General features: G+C 45.2%; 2 protein-coding genes across 9 annotated transcripts in view; both read left to right on the top strand.

Annotated features, from left to right (window-relative positions):
* Positions 1 to 8,182, top strand: part of LOC131515227 (uncharacterized) — a 45,447-nt gene extending 37,265 nt beyond the window's left edge. Inside the window, exons 10-12 of the mRNA XM_058735972.1 lie at positions 823 to 914; positions 1,204 to 1,327; positions 1,916 to 8,182. Of these exons, the coding sequence (XP_058591955.1) occupies positions 823 to 914; positions 1,204 to 1,327; positions 1,916 to 2,877 (1,178 nt within the window). The 3' untranslated portion in view covers positions 2,878 to 8,182. The remainder of the gene's footprint in view (positions 1 to 822; positions 915 to 1,203; positions 1,328 to 1,915) is intronic.
* A 1,768-nt stretch (positions 8,183 to 9,950) lies between these two features.
* Positions 9,951 to 21,978, top strand: part of LOC131513612 (zinc finger protein with KRAB and SCAN domains 8-like) — a 33,974-nt gene continuing 21,946 nt past the window's right edge. For 7 of the 8 annotated variants that reach the window (XM_058732737.1, XM_058732732.1, XM_058732730.1 and 4 more), the window contains exons 1-3: positions 9,951 to 10,373; positions 11,242 to 11,389; positions 19,358 to 20,434. In XM_058732737.1, coding sequence (XP_058588720.1) covers positions 19,416 to 20,225 — 810 coding nt within the window. In that variant the 5' untranslated portion in view covers positions 9,951 to 10,373; positions 11,242 to 11,389; positions 19,358 to 19,415 and the 3' untranslated portion in view covers positions 20,226 to 20,434. Of the gene's footprint in view, positions 10,374 to 11,241; positions 11,390 to 19,357; positions 20,435 to 21,322; positions 21,975 to 21,978 lie in introns of those variants that run through there. The other variant, XM_058732738.1, reaches the window with a different exon arrangement.

The following is a 21,978-nucleotide window of genomic DNA, read 5'->3' as shown; positions in this document are numbered from 1 at the left end:
CCTATCATTTTTTTGAGAACTTCTTGCAGAACAAGACCATTCTAGTGTCATCTTGTGTTTACTCTGCGTTTCTTTGTTCATTTATGCGTTTTATAGCAGTTCTATATAAATGGGTTTTTAACATTCCTCAAGAAGAAACATAGGAACAGTTTCAGTTAGTTATATAATTCTTGTCTAAAGTTCTAAAGCGTATTCCCCAAAACACAGTAGTCTGTTTTCGAAGCCTGGTGTTGCACTGTCTGATACCTATGGGAAGCAGATAGTGGCAGTCATGGTGGACATTTCAGGAAGGTAATAGAGTTAATAGAGGTAGATTGGTTCCGTTGGTCCTCATATTCCATTTGCCAAGAGATGAAGACCTGAAGAAATGCTGTACACAAGCACAAGGATGGAACGTAGTTTTGGTGGGAGAGAAGAAATTGAAAAGCAGCTCCTGTTAGGAAACCAGCACTCTATTTTCGACACGGAATTTCAGGCTGAGTGGGACATCAAAGTGCAGATGTCCTGTGGGCAGCCATTAGTGTGGACCCAGAGCCCAAGATGTCAGATTTGATTTGATTTGACTTTTTATATTTTATATTATTTCATTTTGTGTTTCATTTTAATGTTTTAAATGTTTATTTAAGCAGTCTCTATACTCTATACTCAAACTCATGACCCCGAGATCTGGAGCCGCATGCTCCACGTACTGAGGCAGCCAGGGGCCGCTCAGCACTTCTTGTGCAAAATCTCTGAAATGCGGACAGCTTTGGAATGGGTTAGTGCTGGCTCCTGCAACTGTGGGACAGGGTGGTCTCACTCCTCGCTTCTTTCTCCTCTCAGCCATCTCTACTTGTGAGAGTCCTGCCTCTTCCCAGAAAGGAAGTCCTGGGAACCAGCAGATGACGGCCACGCTTTTCACAGCAGGGCTGCAGGTGAGTTGTACTGCTTCTAGATCTGCTTCGCAGCACCGGTGGCATCTGCCACGTGCCCAGGCTCTCTGTAGCAGTACTCACCAGGAACTTGCCCCAGATGTTTCTGCAGGATTCTTGATTTCCCCCACCAAATCTGGTGCGTTTCCCTCTTTGTCCCCCACTTAGTCAGATCCCTTTACACAGTATGTTCCCACCCCTTGATCCTCCCCAGCACTGGCGGACCTCTGACAGTCTGGGTTTGAGCCATGGAACAGTGCCAGTCCCACATCGGGATTTTGTTTTGTTTCAGACTTTGGAGAAGATCGAAGACATGGCTGTGTCCCTAATTCGAGAGGAGTGGCTTCTTGATCCATCACAGAAGGATCTGCATAGAGATGACAGGCCAGAAAATTACAGAAACATGTTCTCCCTGGGTAAGGAGAGCTCTGGTTATTGTCATCATTTAAGGTTTTTTTGTTTCTTTGTTATGTGATGGTAGCTGTGAGTTGTCTGAAAGACATTCTTAAGTTTAAACTCAGGAACTAACAGAGAGAAACAGTGCTGGCCCATGGACTTTTATTCTCTGATCCAGGGCTTACTCTGGGTACTGTTCTGTCTGCCAGTGGGAGTCCTCTGCTCCCAGCCCTGTGGGACTTTCGGGCCTGTCGTTCTCCTCCCTGTCAGTGCCAGGGTTTTTCCCATTTCTGTCCTGTTAGGTCATTCACTACGTCTGTATTCCTACCCACTCCCCAGCTGCCCCTCAGGTGGTCCCTTCCCTGCCTTCGTGCCTCCCAACAGCCCTCCTTGTTCATGGCCTTTCTTCCCCATTTGGCTTGTGGTACTTCTGCTTGGCCCTGTTCTCATCTCCCTGGATTATGATAGCAGCTTGGAGACAGATGGAAGCTATGTGATTGCTGGTAGTTTTTCCCTGTGTGTTTTCCTTTTCCCTTATATTCTATTCCTTTCTAACATGGAGAATAGAAAGTGACATTGGCTTGATGTTTGTCACATTTTAATTTCAGGTGGTGAGACCAGGAGTGAGAACAGGGAATTAGCTTCGAAACAGGTAATATCTACTGGAATCCAACCACATGGAGAGACAGCTGCCAAATGCAACGGGGATGTTATCGGGGTTCATGAGCGTGGAGAAGCCCGAGATCTTCTGGGCAGATTAGAGAGGCAGCGGGGAAATCCCACCCAGGAGAGACGGCATAAATGTGACGAATGTGGGAAGAGCTTTGCCCAGAGCTCAGGCCTTGTTCGCCACTGGAGAATCCACACTGGGGAGAAACCCTATCAATGTAACGTGTGTGGGAAAGCTTTCAGTTATAGGTCAGCCCTTCTTTCCCATCAGGATATCCACAACAAAGTAAAACGCTATCACTGTAAGGAGTGTGGTAAAGCCTTCAGTCAAAACACAGGCCTGATCCTGCACCAGAGAATTCATACTGGGGAGAAGCCATATCAGTGCAATCAGTGTGGGAAGGCTTTCAGTCAGAGTGCAGGCCTCATTCTGCACCAGAGAATCCACAGTGGGGAGAGACCCTATGAATGTAATGAGTGTGGGAAAGCTTTCAGTCATAGCTCTCACCTCATTGGACATCAGAGAATCCACACAGGAGAGAAGCCCTATGAGTGTGAGGAGTGTGGGAAAACCTTCAGGCGGAGCTCACACCTCATTGGCCATCAGAGAAGCCACACTGGGGAGAAACCCTACAAATGCAATGAGTGTGGGAGGGCCTTCAGTCAGAAGTCAGGCCTGATTGAACATCAGAGAATCCACACTGGAGAAAGACCCTATAAATGTAAAGAATGTGGGAAAGCCTTCAATGGGAACACTGGCCTCATACAGCATCTGAGAATTCACACAGGGGAGAAGCCCTATCAATGTAATGAGTGTGGGAAAGCCTTTATTCAGAGGTCAAGTCTCATTCGGCATCAGAGAATCCACAGTGGAGAAAAATCTGAATCCGCAGGAGTTTAGGGAAAAAACTACAGTCCTAGTGTGGGCATTATTCAGAATTAGAGAATCCACATGCTGGTGAGAGGTCTTTCAGTGCAAGTAAAAAGCCAGAAACTTTGTCATCACTGCACCCTTAACGTAGGATCAGAATCGATAGCGGTGGCAGGGTTTGAATAGCTCTTCAGTAGTTTGGGCCGGTTCCTTGATGCAGGTGGATCAGCTTGACTGTCTTAGGAGGTGTCTGATGGAGTGGAGCTCCTGGTGGCCTAATGCATCCTTCAGAAACACAATAGCATCTGAGCAAGTGGCTGGTGGTGGAGGCACTTAATTTTGTCTTGCGGGTGAGTAGCTGTAGGTGTGAGAGAGGCTCCTCCCGGTTCCTCTGCTGCTTCCCATCTCCTGTGATCTCCTTCCCCCACTGATTCCCCGGCAGGCGCACTTGTTATCCCGATCTGATCTGAGAAGCTACTTTAGAGTTTGAAGCGGCCTCCCTGTGAGACTTGTATTTGTATTTAGCTTTCTAAGAACCTAGTTCTAGGGAAATTTTTACAGACACATAATGTATTTATGCTTAAGTGTGCGTGTTCTTTTATTCCAACGTTCCTGATAGTGGAAAACCGTATTCCCACGCAAACTCAGAATGCTATATTTTTAACAGCACTCCAGCATTTTTCTTCATATATCACCTTCACTGACTCCTCTGAGTCACTGAGCATCCATACGTGTCCTCCACCACCCCCACCCCCAGCACCTGTGTCAGCAAAAGAAGTGATGTTTGTGGGAGTGAAGCAGAGAAGGAGGTGAGTGGAGACCCAGCCTGGCTGCTCTCGAGCTTGGGTGGTTGTACCTTTGGATGACTTCCGGCTCCTTTTCCACCTTCCCACTGTATGCCGTGGTGCACAGAGGTGTGGACACTGCTCCGGTTATAGCATCGTGTGGGCAAAAGGGGAGACGGGTGCTTGAAGACTTAAAGTCCTTACAAAGAACGTGCACTCATCCCTTCTGGCCCATTACAGTCCTGCCCTCTCAGGTTCCTGTCAGTCTGCACAAACCCCTGACTGGATGGTCTGTCACTGCTGTCATTGCCTTCGTCCCCCTTCCTCGGATGGCCTTAGCACCTCACCCTTCATTCTCCATCTGTCTCTTGCCATTAGCTTTATAAATGCACAGCGGTGATCTGTCGAATACCTCACCCCACAGTTCCTCACTGTTCTGAATTCATCTGTAAGCTAGCGGAAACACAATATTAACTCATTACCGGGCACTGTCTTTCTCCTTTGAGGCTTTCCATATACCAGGGGATATTGTATAAAGTAACAAGGCTGTTTTAAGCAGCACACCAGAACCTGTGCATCCGAACACGGTCCGCCCTTTCAGTTTGGCGGTCCGGGTTGTTGCTGTAGCGCTACCACTCCTCCCAACATTTGGAAGACTTCTAGTCTTGAATAGTATCTCGTTTTTGACCATTACCCACTTGTTCACCAGACTTGGAGTCGAGTCATTTTTGGCTTTTTTTCCAAAGTCAGCTTCAAAATGGGAATTGATTCCATTAATCCTATGCCGAAGAATATGCTACACATTCTGAAGAAGACGCCAGGAGAATTTACACAACTTCACGCTGACTGTTCTGAACAGGGACAGCACTTACTAATCATGTTATTTTAAGATTGGTGTTTTTAAAAACCAGTCGTAAAATCTTTCATTGTAAAGGTCCAACATTTATATCATAAATTCCTTCCCTATAGAATCCCTTCTGTATCCTGCTATGGCCCACCCTGACCACTGACAACATCAAGGTTGTTCTACCTATTTCATTGAGCCATTGATACCCACCTGTCACAGGTCATGCTTGGTTTCCTTGGTTTCCTTGGTTAACTGTTTCTATTTTCTTTTTTTTTTTTAAGTTTATTTATTTTGAGAGAGAGAGAATCCCAAGCAGGCTCAGCACTGCCAATGCAGAGCCCAATGTAGGGCTTGAACTCCTGAACTGTGAGATTATGACCTGAGCTGAAATCAGAAGTCAGACAGTTAGCTGACTGAGCCACCCAGGCACCCCTCCTTGGTTAACTTTTTCAAAATAGTGCTTTCCGTTATCCTTTATTTTCTTACTCTTTTTTTTTTTTTTTTTTTTTTTTTTGACTATAGATTCCCTTGCACTTGAAGGGAATTCCATTCCTCATTCTCTTGTACTTGAAATTTCAAGACACCAGGAATAAATCTGGTCTCTAGATCCTTGTTCTCTGCGTACCCTCTGTAAGACACGAACTCTGCCTGAGGCCAGTGCTGCCCACATGCGGGTCTTACAGGATGGAGTCACTGTCCGAGGGAAGATACGTGCACACGTGCACAGTCTCCCAGGCGATTGAGGGGAGCACTTGTCCAGTGAGGGCTCTTAGAGTAACGTGTTGAAATGACTGTAGGCACACCAGCTGACATCTCTTTACTACAGTAATGTGTAGCCATGCTATGCATTAAATCCACAATTACTAAGCATCTGGCCGAATTCAGAGGAAAGATGTGCCCTGAAAGATCAGTGTTCTGGAAAGAATAAGGACAGACTGGGACCTGAAGGAACTATTGAAGTTGGTTCAGCTGCATCCAGAAATAGCCACATGGTCTAAGAAGGTAGAAAAGGCTGTTGTTTATTTGGGGCACACATAGAAGTCCATCCTTGGTCTCTGCTAATCACTGTACCAGAATGTGGTTGCTCCATCTTTATGACCTTGTTTTGAGCTCTTAACTGAGTGATGTGTGCTAAATTCCTTTATATCCTGCAGATTCTATTTTTATGCTCTTGATCTGAAATGAACTGTTCACCAATACCTTCTCCCATCATGATCTTCTCATTTTAGGACCTGGCATGATAAAGTGGTTCTTCTGTCACTCAGCTGCCATCCAGCATAGTCCTAGGAGAGGCGTCTCAGGCTTCAAAGGTTTACTCCATTGAGCAAGTGGCAGTGCTAGAATGTGGTGGATGATTGCCATACACAGCAGTTAGCTTTACTCTTGGTTCTGAGACTCGAAATAGTAATAGCTGACATTTATTAAGTACGTACTGTGTGCCAAGCTCTATGCTAAGTGTTTCTCATGGTTATGACACACATTATATCTTGCATTTTATAGATGAGGAAATAAGCTTAGAGAAGTGACTGAGTTGACCAAGGTCATGTAGCTGGGAAATGACAGAGCAGGGGCTCTGCCCAACAGTGTCAGATTCTGGAGCCTGTGCTGCTGACCACTGTGCTGTATTGTCTCTAATGAGCACACTGGCCCTGGCCAGCCATTGGAAAATCCAGTGTCCCTGGCCATTGGATAGGTAGCTACTGGGGAAGGGAATGCATAGTGGTACAGCACTGTGTAGTGCAGTTGATTGAAAATGTCATTTTGATTGATGATTCTATCTTTAAATGCTGATACTTTTGATGCTTTGTAGTATTAGAAAGCTAAATTGTACAAGTAAAGCATGTTTAAAAGAGTAACTGGCAGGATAAAGCAATAAGGTACAGATTCGAGTACATTTCTCTAAACTGCCCCAAGGAAGTAGAATTGTGGGGGGAAATGAAATGCCCATGCGCCCAGCCAGGCATATGGTCCGTTGGGATGACAGTAGTTAAGTTTACCTACAGTGTAAAATGTGGAAAACCTTCAACTTCACTGCCCATATCCAGCTACCATTCTGTTTTTCTTGTCATTCATGATCTTTCAAACATGTCATCCATTGTTCAACCCCATTTTCTCATTAATATATTCTTAAAACTTCTTATTGGCTTATGTACTCAGCATGCCACTGAAGTGTCCTATGGACAAATATCAATGCCTTTTCTAAGTTCTTGTCCTGTTTTGTTTTGTTTTTGAGAGAGAGAGAAAGCGAGCATATGAGCAGGAGAGGGGCAGAGAGAGAATCCCAAGCAGGCTCTGCACTGTCAACAGGGAGCCCCATGTGGGCCTCAAACTCAAGAAACTTGAGATCATGACCTGAGCCAAAAGCAAGAGTTGGACGCTTAACTGACTGAGCCACCCCCAGGCGCCCCTTGTCCTTGACCCATATTTCGCACTGTTGAGTAGGGACCCTGCATCTCAGGGATTCTTTTCTTTGGCTTGTGGGATCTTTTTTGATCATTTTCCTCCTAATTTTTAGCTTTTCTTTATTAGTCTTTTTTCTCCACTGAAAATAATCTCCATGTCTTGGTTTTATCCAGTATTTTTTCTGTATTTGCTTCTATTTATCTATTTTGATTATTTACACTTAACTTCTGTATTTCAGTACTTTAATTATTTACCACCCTATGGGTCAGTTACCTACATAATTTGATATTTGGGAACAGAACTCCTCACTCTTGTCCCCCAGCCTACATTTTTCTTTTAAATAGGCATTATTGCTTAGCTTCTTTACCCTGAATAGACTCACTGCCCTTCATATTTCTTTATTTTTTTTTTTTTAAAGTAGGCTCCACGCTCAGGGTAGGGCTCAAACTCATGACCCTGAGATCGTGTCCTGAGCTCCTCAGGCGCCCTGCCCTGTCTTGGAGTTGTCCTTTAGTCTTTTTCTGCTCTTCACTGTACGTGTCTCAAATGTTGCTGAGTCATTCCAGTTCTCCGTTTTCTCCTTGAGGCTGGATCTTTTACATTTCTGCCATCCCCTGCAGCCTTCTGCAGAGCCATGTCATCTGAGGCCCCAGCTGTTGTAATTCATTCTGGTGTCCTTGCTTTCAAGACCCCCTTCAGTAACGCTTCTAAGGTGATCCTCCTCAAAATTCATTTTCGCTCAGAAACGCTCAGCAGATGATTGCTGTCCCAGCAGTGGTGTTCCAGGTTCTCCCATGTTTTGCCCTTCATGTTTCACCTGCCTCAGCCTAATTCTCTGGCATATTCACCTTGACTCTTCTTGTTCAAACTTCCGTGGCCTTCCACTGCTGTCTTACAAGCCCTTGCCTCCGTGCCTTTCTCATGCAATTTCTTTTGTTTGGATTTTTTTTTTTTTTTTTGGCCCCACTTCTTACGCATCCATATCTTCAAAGCCTAGCTTCTTTATATCTTCGAGTGGGCTCTCCCTGACTTCACCTCACACTGAGACCTCCCTTGTTCTGTGCTGCCTCAGCACTTACCCTTTGAGTTTGTACTGTGGTCCACGCACTTACTAATATGTTGCTTTGTAATTATTTTCTAGCTCTCTGTATTGTAGTTTCACATTTGTATTTATTTTCAGAATTAAATTGTAAGCTCCTTGAGGGCAGGAATAACTTTTACATTTGTATCTCTGCACCCCCTAGTGCCTAGTACAGTGCTGAGCACACAGTAGGTGTTTAATAAATGCTTGTTGAATCGTTGTGTGGATTATTTATGGAGTTCTATAATTGCCTGTACCTAAGACTAAAAAAATCCAACTTCAGGGGAATATATGTGAAAACTGAAATAAGAAGCTCTCCATTTGACCAAATTTATTCTTTAAGGAAGAAAATAGGAATAGTAAACTCTAAAGATTACTGTGTTAAAGTTATTGTTGCAAAAATGCTGCAGAATAGACTTTTGTATCTGATGTTAAATCAGTGGTTTTCAACTGGAGAAAATTGGCAGTGTCTGGAGATAGCTCTGGTTCTATCATCGGTGGACAGGTGGGATGCTACTGGCATCTGGCAGATAGAGGTTAAGGACACTGTAGACACCTTGCATGCACACACAGCCCCCACAACAACAAAAATTATCTGGCTTCACATGTTTAATTGGGCCAAGGTTGAGAAGCCCTGGGCTGGACATACTTAAGGTATATAGGAGAAAGAAGAGATAGGAATGCTAGCATCGCAATTAGAAAAATTAACTATGGCAAGGTTTAAAAGAACCCTGTTATATATATTTTAGAGTATGTAAGATTAGAAAAGAAAAAGCCTTAATGTTCGGAGTTCACAGCAATATACACATCAGGGTGATGGTAAACCATAAAATGGTTGATAATGATGTTCTAAGGTTGCTTTCAGGGTCAGATCTGCCTCCCTCATTATACCAAGTACCAGGTGTTACAGGACTACAGTCTGGTTTCGTTTTATAGAATCAAAGATAATACTTAGGGCGCTATCCCTTTAGCAGGGGGCCGGTAACCTATAAAAGACGTAGCTTTGGAGACAACACATAACCTTCAACAGTCCCTTTGGTAGCGGCTAGGCAGGATTAACTACTCCAAGGAAATCAAGCCAGAATGCAGTCAGAATTTGCCAAGTAAAACATACCCACTTAAGTTTTTAACAGAGTATTACTCTCACCTAAGAAGGCAAATATGTAGAAAAAAATGTGATTTCCTAAATTAGTTTTAAAAAACCTTTTAAGAACCTTCATCTTTCTCATCATCATTAAGTAGCTCAATGGCACTTAAACAGGTTTAAAAAGTATCAACTCGAGTTAGAAGATCGGTTTCAATGTGTAGTTCACCAAAGAAATCACTGCATTGCTCTGTTGTGTTTAATTATTCATAGTCTATAGAATGCTAGGCTTGGAAGTGACCTTTGAGATCATTTCCCAACCCATTCTGCAAAGGGAGGTCCACAAAGGCCCGGCGACCACTGGGTCGCCCATTAAGGTTTGTGGTGCAGGTAGAAGAGAATCCAGGCTTCCTGATGCTTTGCCCATTTCTTTTCTGACTGGTTATGCGCTCAGGTCTGACCCTTGTTCTTGTATGTTCTTAATTTTTACCCCGCCAGGGGGTGGATCCGTACTTTGAGCCTCCAGCTGTAATGTTTCATTCTAGGACTTACTCCTTTCATCAGTTTGTATGTCCATACAAGTATACTGACTCGGTGTCTTGGGTTAAATTCTTCCATTAAGGCCAGTTGGTGTCCCAGTCAAGTTTTGAAAGCCCCGCCCTCCTGGGCCCGTTCCCTAATCTTCAACACAAGGAGCGGCTCTGGCCTTCTGATCGTCAAAGATAAAGCCCTGAGCACCTGCACTCCCGCGTGGCGGTTTTGGGGATCCTTCAGGGTCCCCCTGGAGATTCTGCCTTTCCCGGCCGCGGTGTCTTCAAATTCCAAGATTCCAGAGTCGTCCGTTCTACACTGGACAGAATCAGCAAAGGGAAAGCACCTCTGTGAGCGACGGGGTCTCGGATCGGCCTCCCGCGGACCACTCGGGGCGGCGGCGCTCCAGGATTGGGCTGGTGGAGGGCCCGCCCGGAAGTGTCGAGAGGGCCGCCCCGGAAGTGCCGGGACTTCCGGCCCGCGGGCGGCGGTGGCAGCGATTGCGCTGCTAGCGCTCACCTGCAGACTCGAGTCCCGCGTCCGAGGGGAACACGCGGGAGTCTGGCCGGCCGCCCCTCCGGCCGCGGACCCGACGCCCCAGTGCGGCCCGGTCTTTCCCACGGCCTCCCGGGATTTATGGAGCCGCCGTGACCACGTGCACCCCTGGTAGCTGTGGTGTAGCCCCCAGCCGACCCTCGGCCCGCCTTTCTGAACAGATGGGGAAACTGCGGACGACTGGAAATACGCACTTGGGGCAGGCTTCCTCTGCCACCCGGGTGCCCGGGACGTTTCCTGGTGCGTGCGGATACACTTGGGCTGCAGCTTGGCCCGTGGGGCCGGTGCCCGGCTCTCGGCAGCCGCTGTCCCACCCGCGCGGCCTGCGGCGCTGCCTGGCCTGCAGTGCCCTGCGGCAGGGGCGAGTCGGGGCACCGGCCCCACCGGCCGCCCAGCCTGGGATTGGACACGCGACCTAGCAGATCAGCCCCTTGCTTGACACTGCGTTTTTTCTCCCGCCCCTCACTAGTTAGTGTGACAGCTATGGCAGTCTTTGCTTTTTCTTTGAGTAAGATAGTGTTTCTTTTACAAAAGAAGGGCAAGGAAGAGGAGACCCGTAAGAGGAAGCTTACTGAATCGCAGACTCTAATGCGTGGCAGCATTAGAGGAGCTGTTTTCTCTGCTTTCAAGAATTCTGTTACTAGAAAACTCCTTGTTCTGGGCCGGCTCCAGCTCAGTTGACACTGGCTGAGGCCAGTTCCTGACCTTTAGGGGCGTGGCGGGGGGGGGGGGCGGATCAATGAGAAAGTGGCTGAGTTGGATGAAACCAGACAGCAGGAAGGGAAGGGAGAAGTATTAAGTCATCGTAAACATTTAGTCTCTTAGGGATGTTTTTTTCCATTTTGGGGGCCTATAGGTCTAAACCTGTGATGTGGCCAAATCACTTAATCTCTCTGTGTCTCTATTTCCTCATATGTAAATGAGGATGACAAAAGCACCTGCCTAGAATTGTTATCATGATTACATGAACGGTACCTGATAACAAAAGTTGTATCTAGATATTGTCATTATTTTTCTCCATACCTCTCTTAACTGGTCTGCTCTAATGATTCATTTGTTTATACAGTGGTACATTCATAATTTCATGTGTTTAATTTTTTTTTTTCAGGTCCCAGCTCTTGCACAGTCAAGAAGTAACCTAGCAAGAAATATCAGCCCTGGGAGCCGAGGGAGGGAGAATCACTGTCTCCAACTCCTACCCAGGAACGCACCATTAAAATCTCAACTATAGGAACCCTTTATCCCACGAGAGGGTTGTAAGTATTAAACTTTGACATTCTGTAGTTTTCTGAAGATTCTACAATAAGGCACCTGAGAAGACTCTTTTTTTTTAAGTTAACATAACAATATCAGTGTAGGTGTGCTGTTATGCACCCTCAGCAGAATCTGCTTCAAAGTGAGGGTAGAACAAGAGGGCACCCGGCTCACCTGCCATTTCCACAGTACGTTATTGATAAAGAATTCTGTCTTTGCTGCCTGTTGTCTGAGACAAGCTGTATTCTGTTTTTTTATGTGTCTTTGACTCTGCTTAAGGTGGTTTTGTTATTTTACCTTGCAGGAATTTTGATTCTTTGTTTTGCTTTCAAATTTATCAACCTTTTCATTTATAGCCTCTGGATTTGGGCTTAGAATTAGAAAGGCCTTCCTACTCTGAGGTTATTAAAGACTTCTCCCACATTTTCCTCTGGTACGTTTATAGTTTTCATTTATAACATTTGAAACTTTGATTTAGGGGCGCCCGGGTGGCTCAGTCGTTTGAGCATCCGACTTCAGCTCAGGTCATGATCTCGCAGTCTTTGAGTTCAAGCCCCACGTTGGGCTCTGTGCTGACAGCTCAGAGCCTGGAACCTGCTTCAGATTCTGTGTCTCCCTCTCTCTCTCTGCCCCTCCCCCGCTTATGCTTGGTCTCTCTCTCCCTCTCTCTGTCAAAAATAAATAAACATTAAAAAAATTAAAAAAATGTTTTAAAATAAATAAATACAACTTTGATTTATTTGGAATATTGACCTGTATATAGACTGAGGAAGGAATCCAATTTAACATTTTTCCAGATGATTACCTAGTTCTCACCATACATTTATTGAGGAGTCTACTCGTCTTTTTCTTACTGATTTAGTACCTTTTTTCTATGCTAAATTTCTCCCTCTGATTGCATCTATTTCTGGACTTTCTGTTCTGTGCCATTTGTCTCTCACCACTATCACACTGCCTCACTGAGGCTTTGTAATATGTTTATGATCACTTAGGAAAAGTGCTCCTTCATTGCCCTCCTTTTCAGAGTTGTCCCAGGGAGTCTTGCTTGTTTGTTTACTTGTCTATGTGAACATTAAAATCTATTTACAAAAAAGTTGGTATTTTTATTGGAATAGTATTAAATTTACAAATTAAGAAGTTGTTTCTGAGTGCAAAGTGGAGGGATTTTAGGACTGCAATCGATCTGGGTTCAAATTTCATCTGTCTCCTTTTTTTTTTTAAGCTTTCTGCTTTTTATTTATTTGCTTATTTTACTTTTTTTAAGATTTTATTTAAGTTGAAGTTAGCTAACATATAGTATAGTATTGGTTTCAGGAGTAGAATTTACTGATTCATCACTTACATGCAACCCAGTGCTCATCACAAGTGTCCTCCTTAATGCCCATCACCCATTTAGCCCATCCCCCCCTCCCCAAACCCCTCTAGCAACCCTCAGTTCTCAGTATTTAAGAGTCTCTCATGGGGGAGCCTGGTTTGCTCAGTTGGTTAGGTGTCTGACTTCAGCTCAGGTTATGATCTCACAGTTCGTGGTTTGAGCCCCACGTCTGGCTCTGTGCTGACAGCTCAGAGCCTGGAGCCTGCTTCAGATTCATTCTCTCTCTCTCTCTCTCTCTCTCTCTCTCTCTCTCTCTGCCCCTCCCCCGCTTGTGCTCTGTCTCTCTCAAAAATAAACATTAAAAAATTAAAAAAAAAAAAAAGTCTCTCGTGGTTTGTCTCCCTCTCAGTTTTTATCCTATCTTTTTAAGTTTTGGGGGCTTTTTTGTTTATTTTGAGAGAGAGTGAGAGAGAGCATGGGCAGGGGAGCAGCAGAGGGAGGGAGGGAGGGAGGGAGGGAGAGAGAGAGAGAGAGAGAGAGAGAGAGAGAGAGAGAGAGAGAAAATCCCAAACAGGCTCCATGCTGTCACTGCAGAACCAGTTGCCAGCCTCAATCCCACAAACCAGGAGATCATGAGCTGACCCGAAAACAAGAGTTGGATGGTTAACCGACGAAAACACCCAAGCGCCCCATCTTACTTTCTTTTCCCTTCCCTTCCCCTGTGCTCATCTGTTTTGTTTCCTGAATTCCACATGTGGGTGAAATCGTATGTGGTATTTGTCTTTCTCTGACTCGTCTGCTTTATTAGTTGTCCAACCAAAAAATTTATCTGCTTTTCAGTTTTCTTACACATGAGAGGAGGAGCATAACGTTTTATTTGCGGAATTAAAGGCGATAAAAGGTGCAAAATACCTTGTTTGAAGTAAAAACCTTGTTTGTTGGCCAGCTCAGGGACCACTGAGGAAGAAGCCTCCGGGGCCCTAGAGCGGCCGCAAAGTGAGGGCAGCAGCGATCTGCGGAAGTCGAGGGCTCTGCCCCTTCCGGCGCCGTACTCAGGTCGGAAGTGCAGGTGTGGGGTCCGGTTTCGGAGCTGGGGGCCTGCTCGCTCCCTGGTCTCGGCTCGCCACCACCGTGGCCTCCGCCTGCTTTCTCGCGCCCCTGCCGCTCTTCCTTTGCTCCCTTGCCCTGCCCCTCCCCTTCCCCCTCCTGCCGCTCAGGCATGCGGAATAACAGAGACTCTTGGGGAGGGGAAAGGGGGGAGGGGACCGCCCCGTCCTGGCCCCTGTATCCTCCCCCACCTCGTGTGTGTGTGTGTGTGTGTGTGTGTGTGTGTGTGTGTACGCACGCGCGCCACTCAGGGACACCTGGCAGTTTTGAGATGTTCCTGAGATCTTTTTGCCTCAAAGAAAAAAGCTAAATGAGCTACTCATGAAGATTCCCTTCTTTTGCTATTTTACATTTTTATTTATTTTTGGGAGCCAGCAGAGCATGAGAGGGGTAGGGGACAGAGAGAGAGAGAATGACACAGAATCTGAAGCAGGCTCCAGGTTCTGAGCTGTCAGCATAGAACCCGATGCGGGGCTCGAACTCGTAAACTGAGATCATGACCTGAGCCGAAGTCAGACGCTTAACGGACTGAGCCCCTTAGGCGCCCCTCTTTTGCTATTGTATATTGCATTTTTCTGCCCCCTCCCAGACTCTTCTGCTTAAAAGATGAGGGCACATGTCCCTCTTCTCACAGATTTCTTCAAAGTTAAAGGTGTTAACCCAGAGGTATCTGATGACAGCCCAGAAAGGTATTTTGTACATACCCGTAGCTATCCGGTATGAGGAAGCCCATTGAGGCAGCGGCAGGATAGGATCATTCCAGTTTGAGCGAGCTGCAGACCTAAAGGGGTTTGGGTAGGACTAGGGATTCTTCATAATTTCTTAATGAGAGCTGAGCAGCTTAGGCCACAGGCTTCCATGGGTAACCATGTTTCCTGGGTTCTGGGCAGGAGTTCATGTGCATGTGACCCCTGCCCTGAGTGAGCCTTTTTCACTGTTGCTAAGGAGCGACTGTTCAGAGAAACATGATAGAACATCACTGAGAAATGATTCAGCCCAGCCATGGAGAGTAGTGTCCATGTGCCAGTGGGCCTGTGCCTGACTCGTGGGGAACTTCCACACCCCACCCCACAACAGGAGCAAGGAAATCAGAGGTTCAGAAAAGACACGTTTGTATGAAGAAACATTCAAAGATACAAGAAACTAATAAAAATTACCTATGGAAGTGGTAAACCGAGGGGGATCAGGGTGGAATGGAAACAAGACTTGTTTCTATATGTCGTTTTTTTTTCTTTAATGTTTGTTTATTTTTTGGGAGAGAGCACACAAGTGCACAAGAGTGGGGGCAGCGCAGAGAGGCAGGTACAGAGGATCCCAAGTGGGCTTCCTGCTAACAGCAGAGAACCCTAAGGGGGTCAACTTGTGAACCAGGAGATCATGACCTGAGCCAAAGTTGGACACTTAATGGACTGAGCCGTCCAAGTGCCCCTCTATATATCTTTTCAGAGGATTTTGATTTCCCTTTACTTTTTTTTTTTCTTTGAGAGAGAGGGGCATGAACCATGAGATCATGACCTGAGCCAGAGTCAGATGCTTAACCACTGAGCCACCTAGGCGTCCTGACTTTTCAATTGTATATTATCTAGTCAAAAACATAGGCATACTTAAAAAATTTTTTTTAATGCTTATTTATTTTTGAGAGAGAGAGAGAGACAGCACAAGTGGGGGAGAGGCAGAGAGAGGGAGACACAGAATCTGAAGCAGGCTCCAGGCTCTGAGCTGTCAGCACAGAGCCGGCTGTGGGGCTCAAACACACGAACCATGAGATCATGACCCGACCCGAAGTCGGACGCTCAACTGAGCCACCCAGTCGTCCCAAACTTTTAAGTTTTTAAATACAAGTTAATTAACATACAGTGTTACAATAGTTTCAGATGTATAATACAATGACTCGACAGTTCTATACAGTATTCTGTGTGCTCATCATGACAAATGCGCTCCTTTATCCCCATCACCTATTTAACCCATCCTCCCACTCCCTTTCATCTGCTAACTATCGCTTTGTTCTCTGTAATTAAGAATCAGTTTCTTGATTTGTCTCTCTTTGTTTTCCACTTTGTTCATTTGTTTCTTAATTCCACATAGGGGTGAAATCGTATGGTATTTGTCTGTCTCTGTCTTGTTTTGCTTTAGCATAACACACTCTAGTTCCATCCACATCATTGACACCTGGGCTGCCTCCATATCCTGGCAATTGTCAATAATGCTGCAATAAATGTAGGGGTGCATGTATCCTTTTGAATTCGTATTTTTGTACTCTTTGGATAAATACGTAGTAGTGTAGTTGCTGGGTCTAAGGTAGTTCTATTTTTAACTTTTTGAGGAACCTAGACACTGTTTTCCAGAGTGGCTGCACCAGTTTGCATTCCCACCAGCAGTGCATGAGGGTTCCTCTTTCTCCACATCTTCACCAACACCTGCTGTTTCTTGTGTTATTAATAATAGCCATTCTGACAGGTCAGAAGTGGTATTTCATCATGGTGGTTTGTTTTAATGTTTTGTTTTTTTTATTTTTTATTTTAATAAATTTTTTAACATTTATTTGTTTTTGAGACAGAGAGCATGAACAGGGGAGGGTCAGAGAAAGAGGGAGACACAGAATCTGAAACAGGCTCCAGGCTCTGAGCTGTCAGCACAGAGCCCAATGCGGGGCTCGAACCCATGGACCGCGAGATCATGACCTGCGCCGAAGTCTGATGTTTAATCCACTGAGCCACCAGGCGCCGCATAATGTTTCTTTTTTTTTTTTTTTTAATTTTTTTAACGTTTATTTATTTTTGAGACAGAGACAGACAGAGCATGAACGGGGGAGGGGCAGAGAGAGAGGGAGACACAGAATCCGAAACAGTCTCCAGGCTCTGAGCCATCAGCCCAGAGCCTGACGCGGGGCTCGAACTCACGGACCGAGAGATCCTGACCTGAGCCGAAGTTGGACGCTTAACCGACTGAGCCACCCAGGCGCCCCTAATGTTTCTTTTTTTGAGAGAGAGACAGAGTGTGATCAGGGGAAGGGCAGAGAGTGACAGAGACACAGAATCAAAGGCAGGCTCCAGGCTCCGGGCTCTCAGCACAGAGCCTGATGTGGGGCTCAAACCCACAGACCACGAGATCATGACCTGAGTTGAAATCAGACGCTTAACCGACTGAGCCACCCAGGCTCCCTCATCATGGTTTTGATTTGTATTTCCCTGATGATAAGTGGTGTTGAGCATCTTTTCATGTGTCTGTTTGCCATCTGTATGTCTTCTTTGGAGAAGTGTCTGTTCATGTTTTCTGCCCATTTAAAAAAAATTTTTTTTTAATGTTTATCTTTTGAGAGAGACAGAGCATGAGCAGGGGAGGGGCAGAGGGGAATGGAGACACAGAATCCGAAGAAGGATCCAGGCTCTGAGCTGTCAGCACAGAGCCAGACGTGGGGCTTGAACTCACAAACTGAGAGATCATGACCTGAGCTGAAGTTGGAGGCGTAACCTACTGAGCCACCCACGCGCCCCTCTGCCCATTTTTTAATTGGATTATTTGTTTTTTGAATGTTGAGTTTAAGTTCTTTATATACTTAGGATACTAACCCTTTATCTGATATGTCATTTGGAAATATCTTCTCCCATTCCATTGGCTGCCTTTTAGTTTTGCTGATTGTTTCCTTTGCTGTGCACAAGCTTTTTATTTTGATGAGGTCCCTATAGTTCTATAGGAACTATAAGCCCCTATAGTTTTGCTTTTGTTTCCCTTGCCTCCGGAGACATACCTAGGAAGAAATTGCTATGGCTGATATCAAAGAGGTTACTGCTTATTTTCTTTACTAGGATTTTAACCATTTCCTGTCTCACATTGAGGTCTTTGATCCATTTTGAATTTATTCTGGTGTATGGTGTCAGAAAATGGTCCAGTTTCTTTTTTTTTTTTTTTTTTTTTTTTTGCATGTTGCTGTGCAGTTTTCCCAAGCATTTGTTGAAGAAACATTCTTTTTTCCACTGAATATTTTTTCCTGCTTTGTTGAAGATTAATTGATCATATAGTTGTGGGTTCATTTCTGGGATTTCTATTCTGCTCCATTGATCTATGTGTCTACTTTCTTGATCACTACAGCTTTGTAATATAACTTGAAGTCCAGAATTGTGATGCTTCCGGCTTTGCTTTGCTTTTCAAGATTGCTTTGGCTATTCGGGGTCTTTTGTGGATCCACACAGATTTTAGGATTGTTTATACTAGTTCTGTGAACAATGATATTGGTATTTTGGTAGGGATTGCATTAAATGTCTAGATTGCTTTGAGTAAGTAGACATCTTAAAAATATTTATTCTTCCAATCCATGAGCATGAAATATCTTTCTATTTCTTTGTGATACATAAACACATTTTTAAAGTTCATTTTAAGTAATCTATACAACCAATATGGGACTCGAACTCACAACCTGAAGATCAGGAGTCCCATGCTCTTCCGACTGAGCCAGCCAGATGCCCCGCATAGACAGATTTTTAAGTAAAATTTTCAGAATAGTTTCTGTGCACGCTGGACATTTAGAGTTACAGAAAGATTGTGAAGATAGTACAGAGAGTCCCCATATACTTCATGCTTAACTGACTGACACTTAAATGACTGAGCCACCCAGGGGCCTCAATGACCTTGACAGCTTCGAGGAGTTTTTTGGCAGAATGCCACTCAGTTGGGAGTTGACTGACTTTTTCTCATTACTGTGCTGAGGTTCTAGGTTTGGGGGAGGATGACCCCAGAGGCTAAGTGCCATTGTCATGTCATCGAGGGTGCACATCATCAGTTTATTATCGTTGAGACGTAAAACAATTTGTAAAGTGGAAAGAGGCAGAGAAGAGAGAATTTGTGTAGTTTAAGTTTGCAGCAAAAGTTTTATCAAGTTTTCTTCCCAGAAGATAAGAGAGCGCACCACGCTGTCCACACAGGAGTCAGAAGGAGCCCCATTCTTTGGAGAGGCGAGGGGTCCGTTCTGTCACACTTGCACGGGATGCAAAGCATCCCTGTTGCTAAGGTGCTGTCACAGCAACGTCAGCGGCAGCAGCGGTGGTGGTAGCAACGGCCAGAGCTTTTATCCGCATGTTTCTCTTCCAGCCAAGCAGTGTGGACTTCTGTGTGCGTGGTAAAAACACAGCTGTCGGTGAGGCTGCTGTCACGTTTCCAAACGTGTTATCGGTTGAAGTTCTGGTTCTTTTCCTTCTGTAGTTGTACAGTCCTTCATCTGCTCTACTATCTACAAATCTCTTCAATCCTGTCTTGTTTCCCTACTTAATTAAAGAGGTGAAAAGTCTTAAGTAGGAACTAAGTATTATTTTGTAGTCACTTATATTCCAGATTCTGTGCTGTAGATACCATTATAAAGGGTAATTTTTAAATAGACGTTTGAGTCAGCTGTTCGTTCTAATAGTTGTGTGATAGGTTACTTTACAGACATTTGATTGGTGTGGCCTGGGTTTGTCAAGCACGTTTGAGGCTTCTAGTTAAGTCTGTGTCACATCCTATTGCTTTAGCAACAAGGAATAAATTACATTGAAACCTCTATGTGTTACTGTTTCAGAAGTCCAGGCCAGAGGCACGAACAAGGTGTCTATTCTGAAGGGAAGAATTCTGTAAGGATGGACCCCCACCAGCCGGTTGCCAGCTTACGGAAGGGGAGTACATCGCAGGTTTCTGAGCGCGAGAAAACCTCTCGGTATGTGAACCAGGTTCAAAGGCGGGAGGACAGGCCCACGGAAGGGAGACGGTACGCCTGCAGTGAATGCGGGAAGAAGTTTGCCCAGAGCTCAGGCCTCGTCCGACATCGGAGAGTCCACACCGGCGAGAAGCCCTACGAGTGTGGTCACTGCGGAAAAGCCTTCAGCGTGCGCTCCACCCTCACTGTGCATGAGAGAATCCACACTGGCGAGAAGCCCTATACCTGTAATGAGTGTACGAAAGGCTTCAGCGTGAGGGCACATCTGATCATACATCAGAGAATTCACAATGGGGAGAAACCGTATGAATGTAATGAGTGTGGCAAAGCATTTAGCGTGAGCTCAGACCTTATCAAACATCAGAGAATCCACTCTGGTGAAAAGCCCTATGAGTGCGACGAGTGTGGGAAAGCCTTCAGCGTGAGCTCCGCCCTCATCAAACATCAGAGAATCCACACGGGAGAGAAGCCGTATGAGTGCAAGGAGTGTGGGAAGGCCTTCTATGTGAACTCCGCCCTAATTAACCACCAGAGGATTCACTCTGGAGAAAAGCCGTACGCGTGTGGAGAATGCAGGAAAGCCTTCAGCCAGATCTCAACCCTAATTCATCACCAGAGAATCCATACTGGAGAGAAACCGTACGAGTGTGATGCGTGTGGGAAAGCTTTCCGTGGGAGTTCTAATCTTACTAAGCACCAGAAAATACACGCCAAAGGAAAGTGTCATCATTGATTTATGTGGCGAAGATATTCCAAAGGCCTTTTTTTTTGTATCAGGAGTTAACACTAAGAGAAGGGCATGGAAGAAGTTGATGTCTTAATTGGTACTTGGTCCTTTAGAATATTGAAGAAGTGAGAAGTCCGTGCAAAGTGCTCCAGAATGACTAGTTAAAGCGCTGAAATCACGTCGACTTCCGAGAATGCGCTTTCACAACTCACAAGGTAAGGCCCTTTAAATACATGTATACTGTAATGTAGTTTGTTTTGGTTTAGTAAGAGCAGATTTCAGCATTTCAAATATTTTTATTTTTCTCATGTGCAAACCTTCTGTTATGGTTGTTGTTGTATTATAGGTAAAACCTATTAAGTTTGAAATTGGAAGTAGTGTTGATTGGTGGGACGGGAACCACATACCCTCATTGTATCTGGAAATAGAAACTGATTGGTCTTCCTTTCTTTGCCTTTGCTGTACCTCCATGCTCTCAGGGGTGATTTGATGGGTTAGTGACCTCCTTGGCAGGGGGTAGACTGCCTTTGTTTTAGGCAGAAATCTAATAGATACTTTTTCAGGGTCATTCTTGCTTAGTCAGCAAAACCCCAGGACTCTTGACTTCCTGAGCCAGTAAATCCCTAAACTTGACTGAGCTTCCTGAACCAAAACAAACAAAAACAAAAAGCCTCTCTAAAAGTGTCAGGTGCTCCGATCCCTTGGATTTGGTGTTTCTCAAGTGTGGTGAGGGATTTAGGGATTTGCAGACTCAAGAGGTATGTATGAGACTGGGCAAGCTTGGGAACTGTTGTTGAGTTGAGGATGATGGCATTGGTTTTAGGATGACTTTCAAGGATCTATTTGAGTGACTCCTTGAAGTTCGATGCCTCATATCAACCGGGAGAGCTCAGATTTGGGAAGTGGTACAAAGTTAATGAGTTCAGCCTGGAAAATGTCTTTGTCGTATCTGGAAATCCCAGTAGAACTGTTCATCAGAATGTACCCTAACTTTCTAATCCCGTCCCCAGACCTACACCCAAAAGTTACACGTGCATGTATGAAGCTCATGGAAGAGATCTGGACTTAAAAATTACTTTGTTACTATTTTTCTATATTAATAGTGATTTCTCACCCCTGGGTGGCAGGCCAGAAAATTCTTGTGAACCCTGAAACTAAACCACACGAGGTTCAAGATGAACACCAAAGTGATAGAAATTGCAGATTGACTGGGTCTGCAGTAGGACTCTGTTGTAAACAGATACATAGTTTCCATGATTTCTCATGAGCATCTGAGGCAAGACAGCCCACAGACACACTGGACTCCGTGAAGCTTTGAGCCGACTCGTGCGGTCAGGCACTGAGGTCAGGGTTGCATGTGGAACACACAGCGTGAAGTCCGGTATTGAAGGCGTGCTTACCACTCTGCCCAGGTAAGTTTCAGTACGGACGTGGGGGCTGAAGGCAGAAAAGGTCCCGGTTTGGGAGCGCACACCGAGGAGACAGAACCTCGCTGAGGCATGGGGCGTGCTGGAGAGAGTAAGGCACATACTTACAGGCAGAAATGAAGGGCCTCAACAAAACACCAGGAAATTGTCTACGACATTGGGTCAAGGTGTGAATCCCTTTGTCCTGCTTCTTTCTGCCTTTTGACAGTTGAGGAAGACTGGTTTCTCCTCGCTCTGTCCCAGAGAAAGTTCCCTGCCATGCCATTTCTGTTCTGTCATCGTCAGTGTTTTTAGCCTTCACTTCTTTGGCCCCGACTGACTCGGTCTGTCCC

The sequence above is a fragment of the Neofelis nebulosa genome, chromosome 6 (genome assembly GCF_028018385.1).
Source record: "Neofelis nebulosa isolate mNeoNeb1 chromosome 6, mNeoNeb1.pri, whole genome shotgun sequence".
NCBI lineage: Eukaryota > Metazoa > Chordata > Mammalia > Carnivora > Felidae > Neofelis > Neofelis nebulosa.
This window is presented reverse-complemented; position numbering and strand designations above follow the sequence as displayed.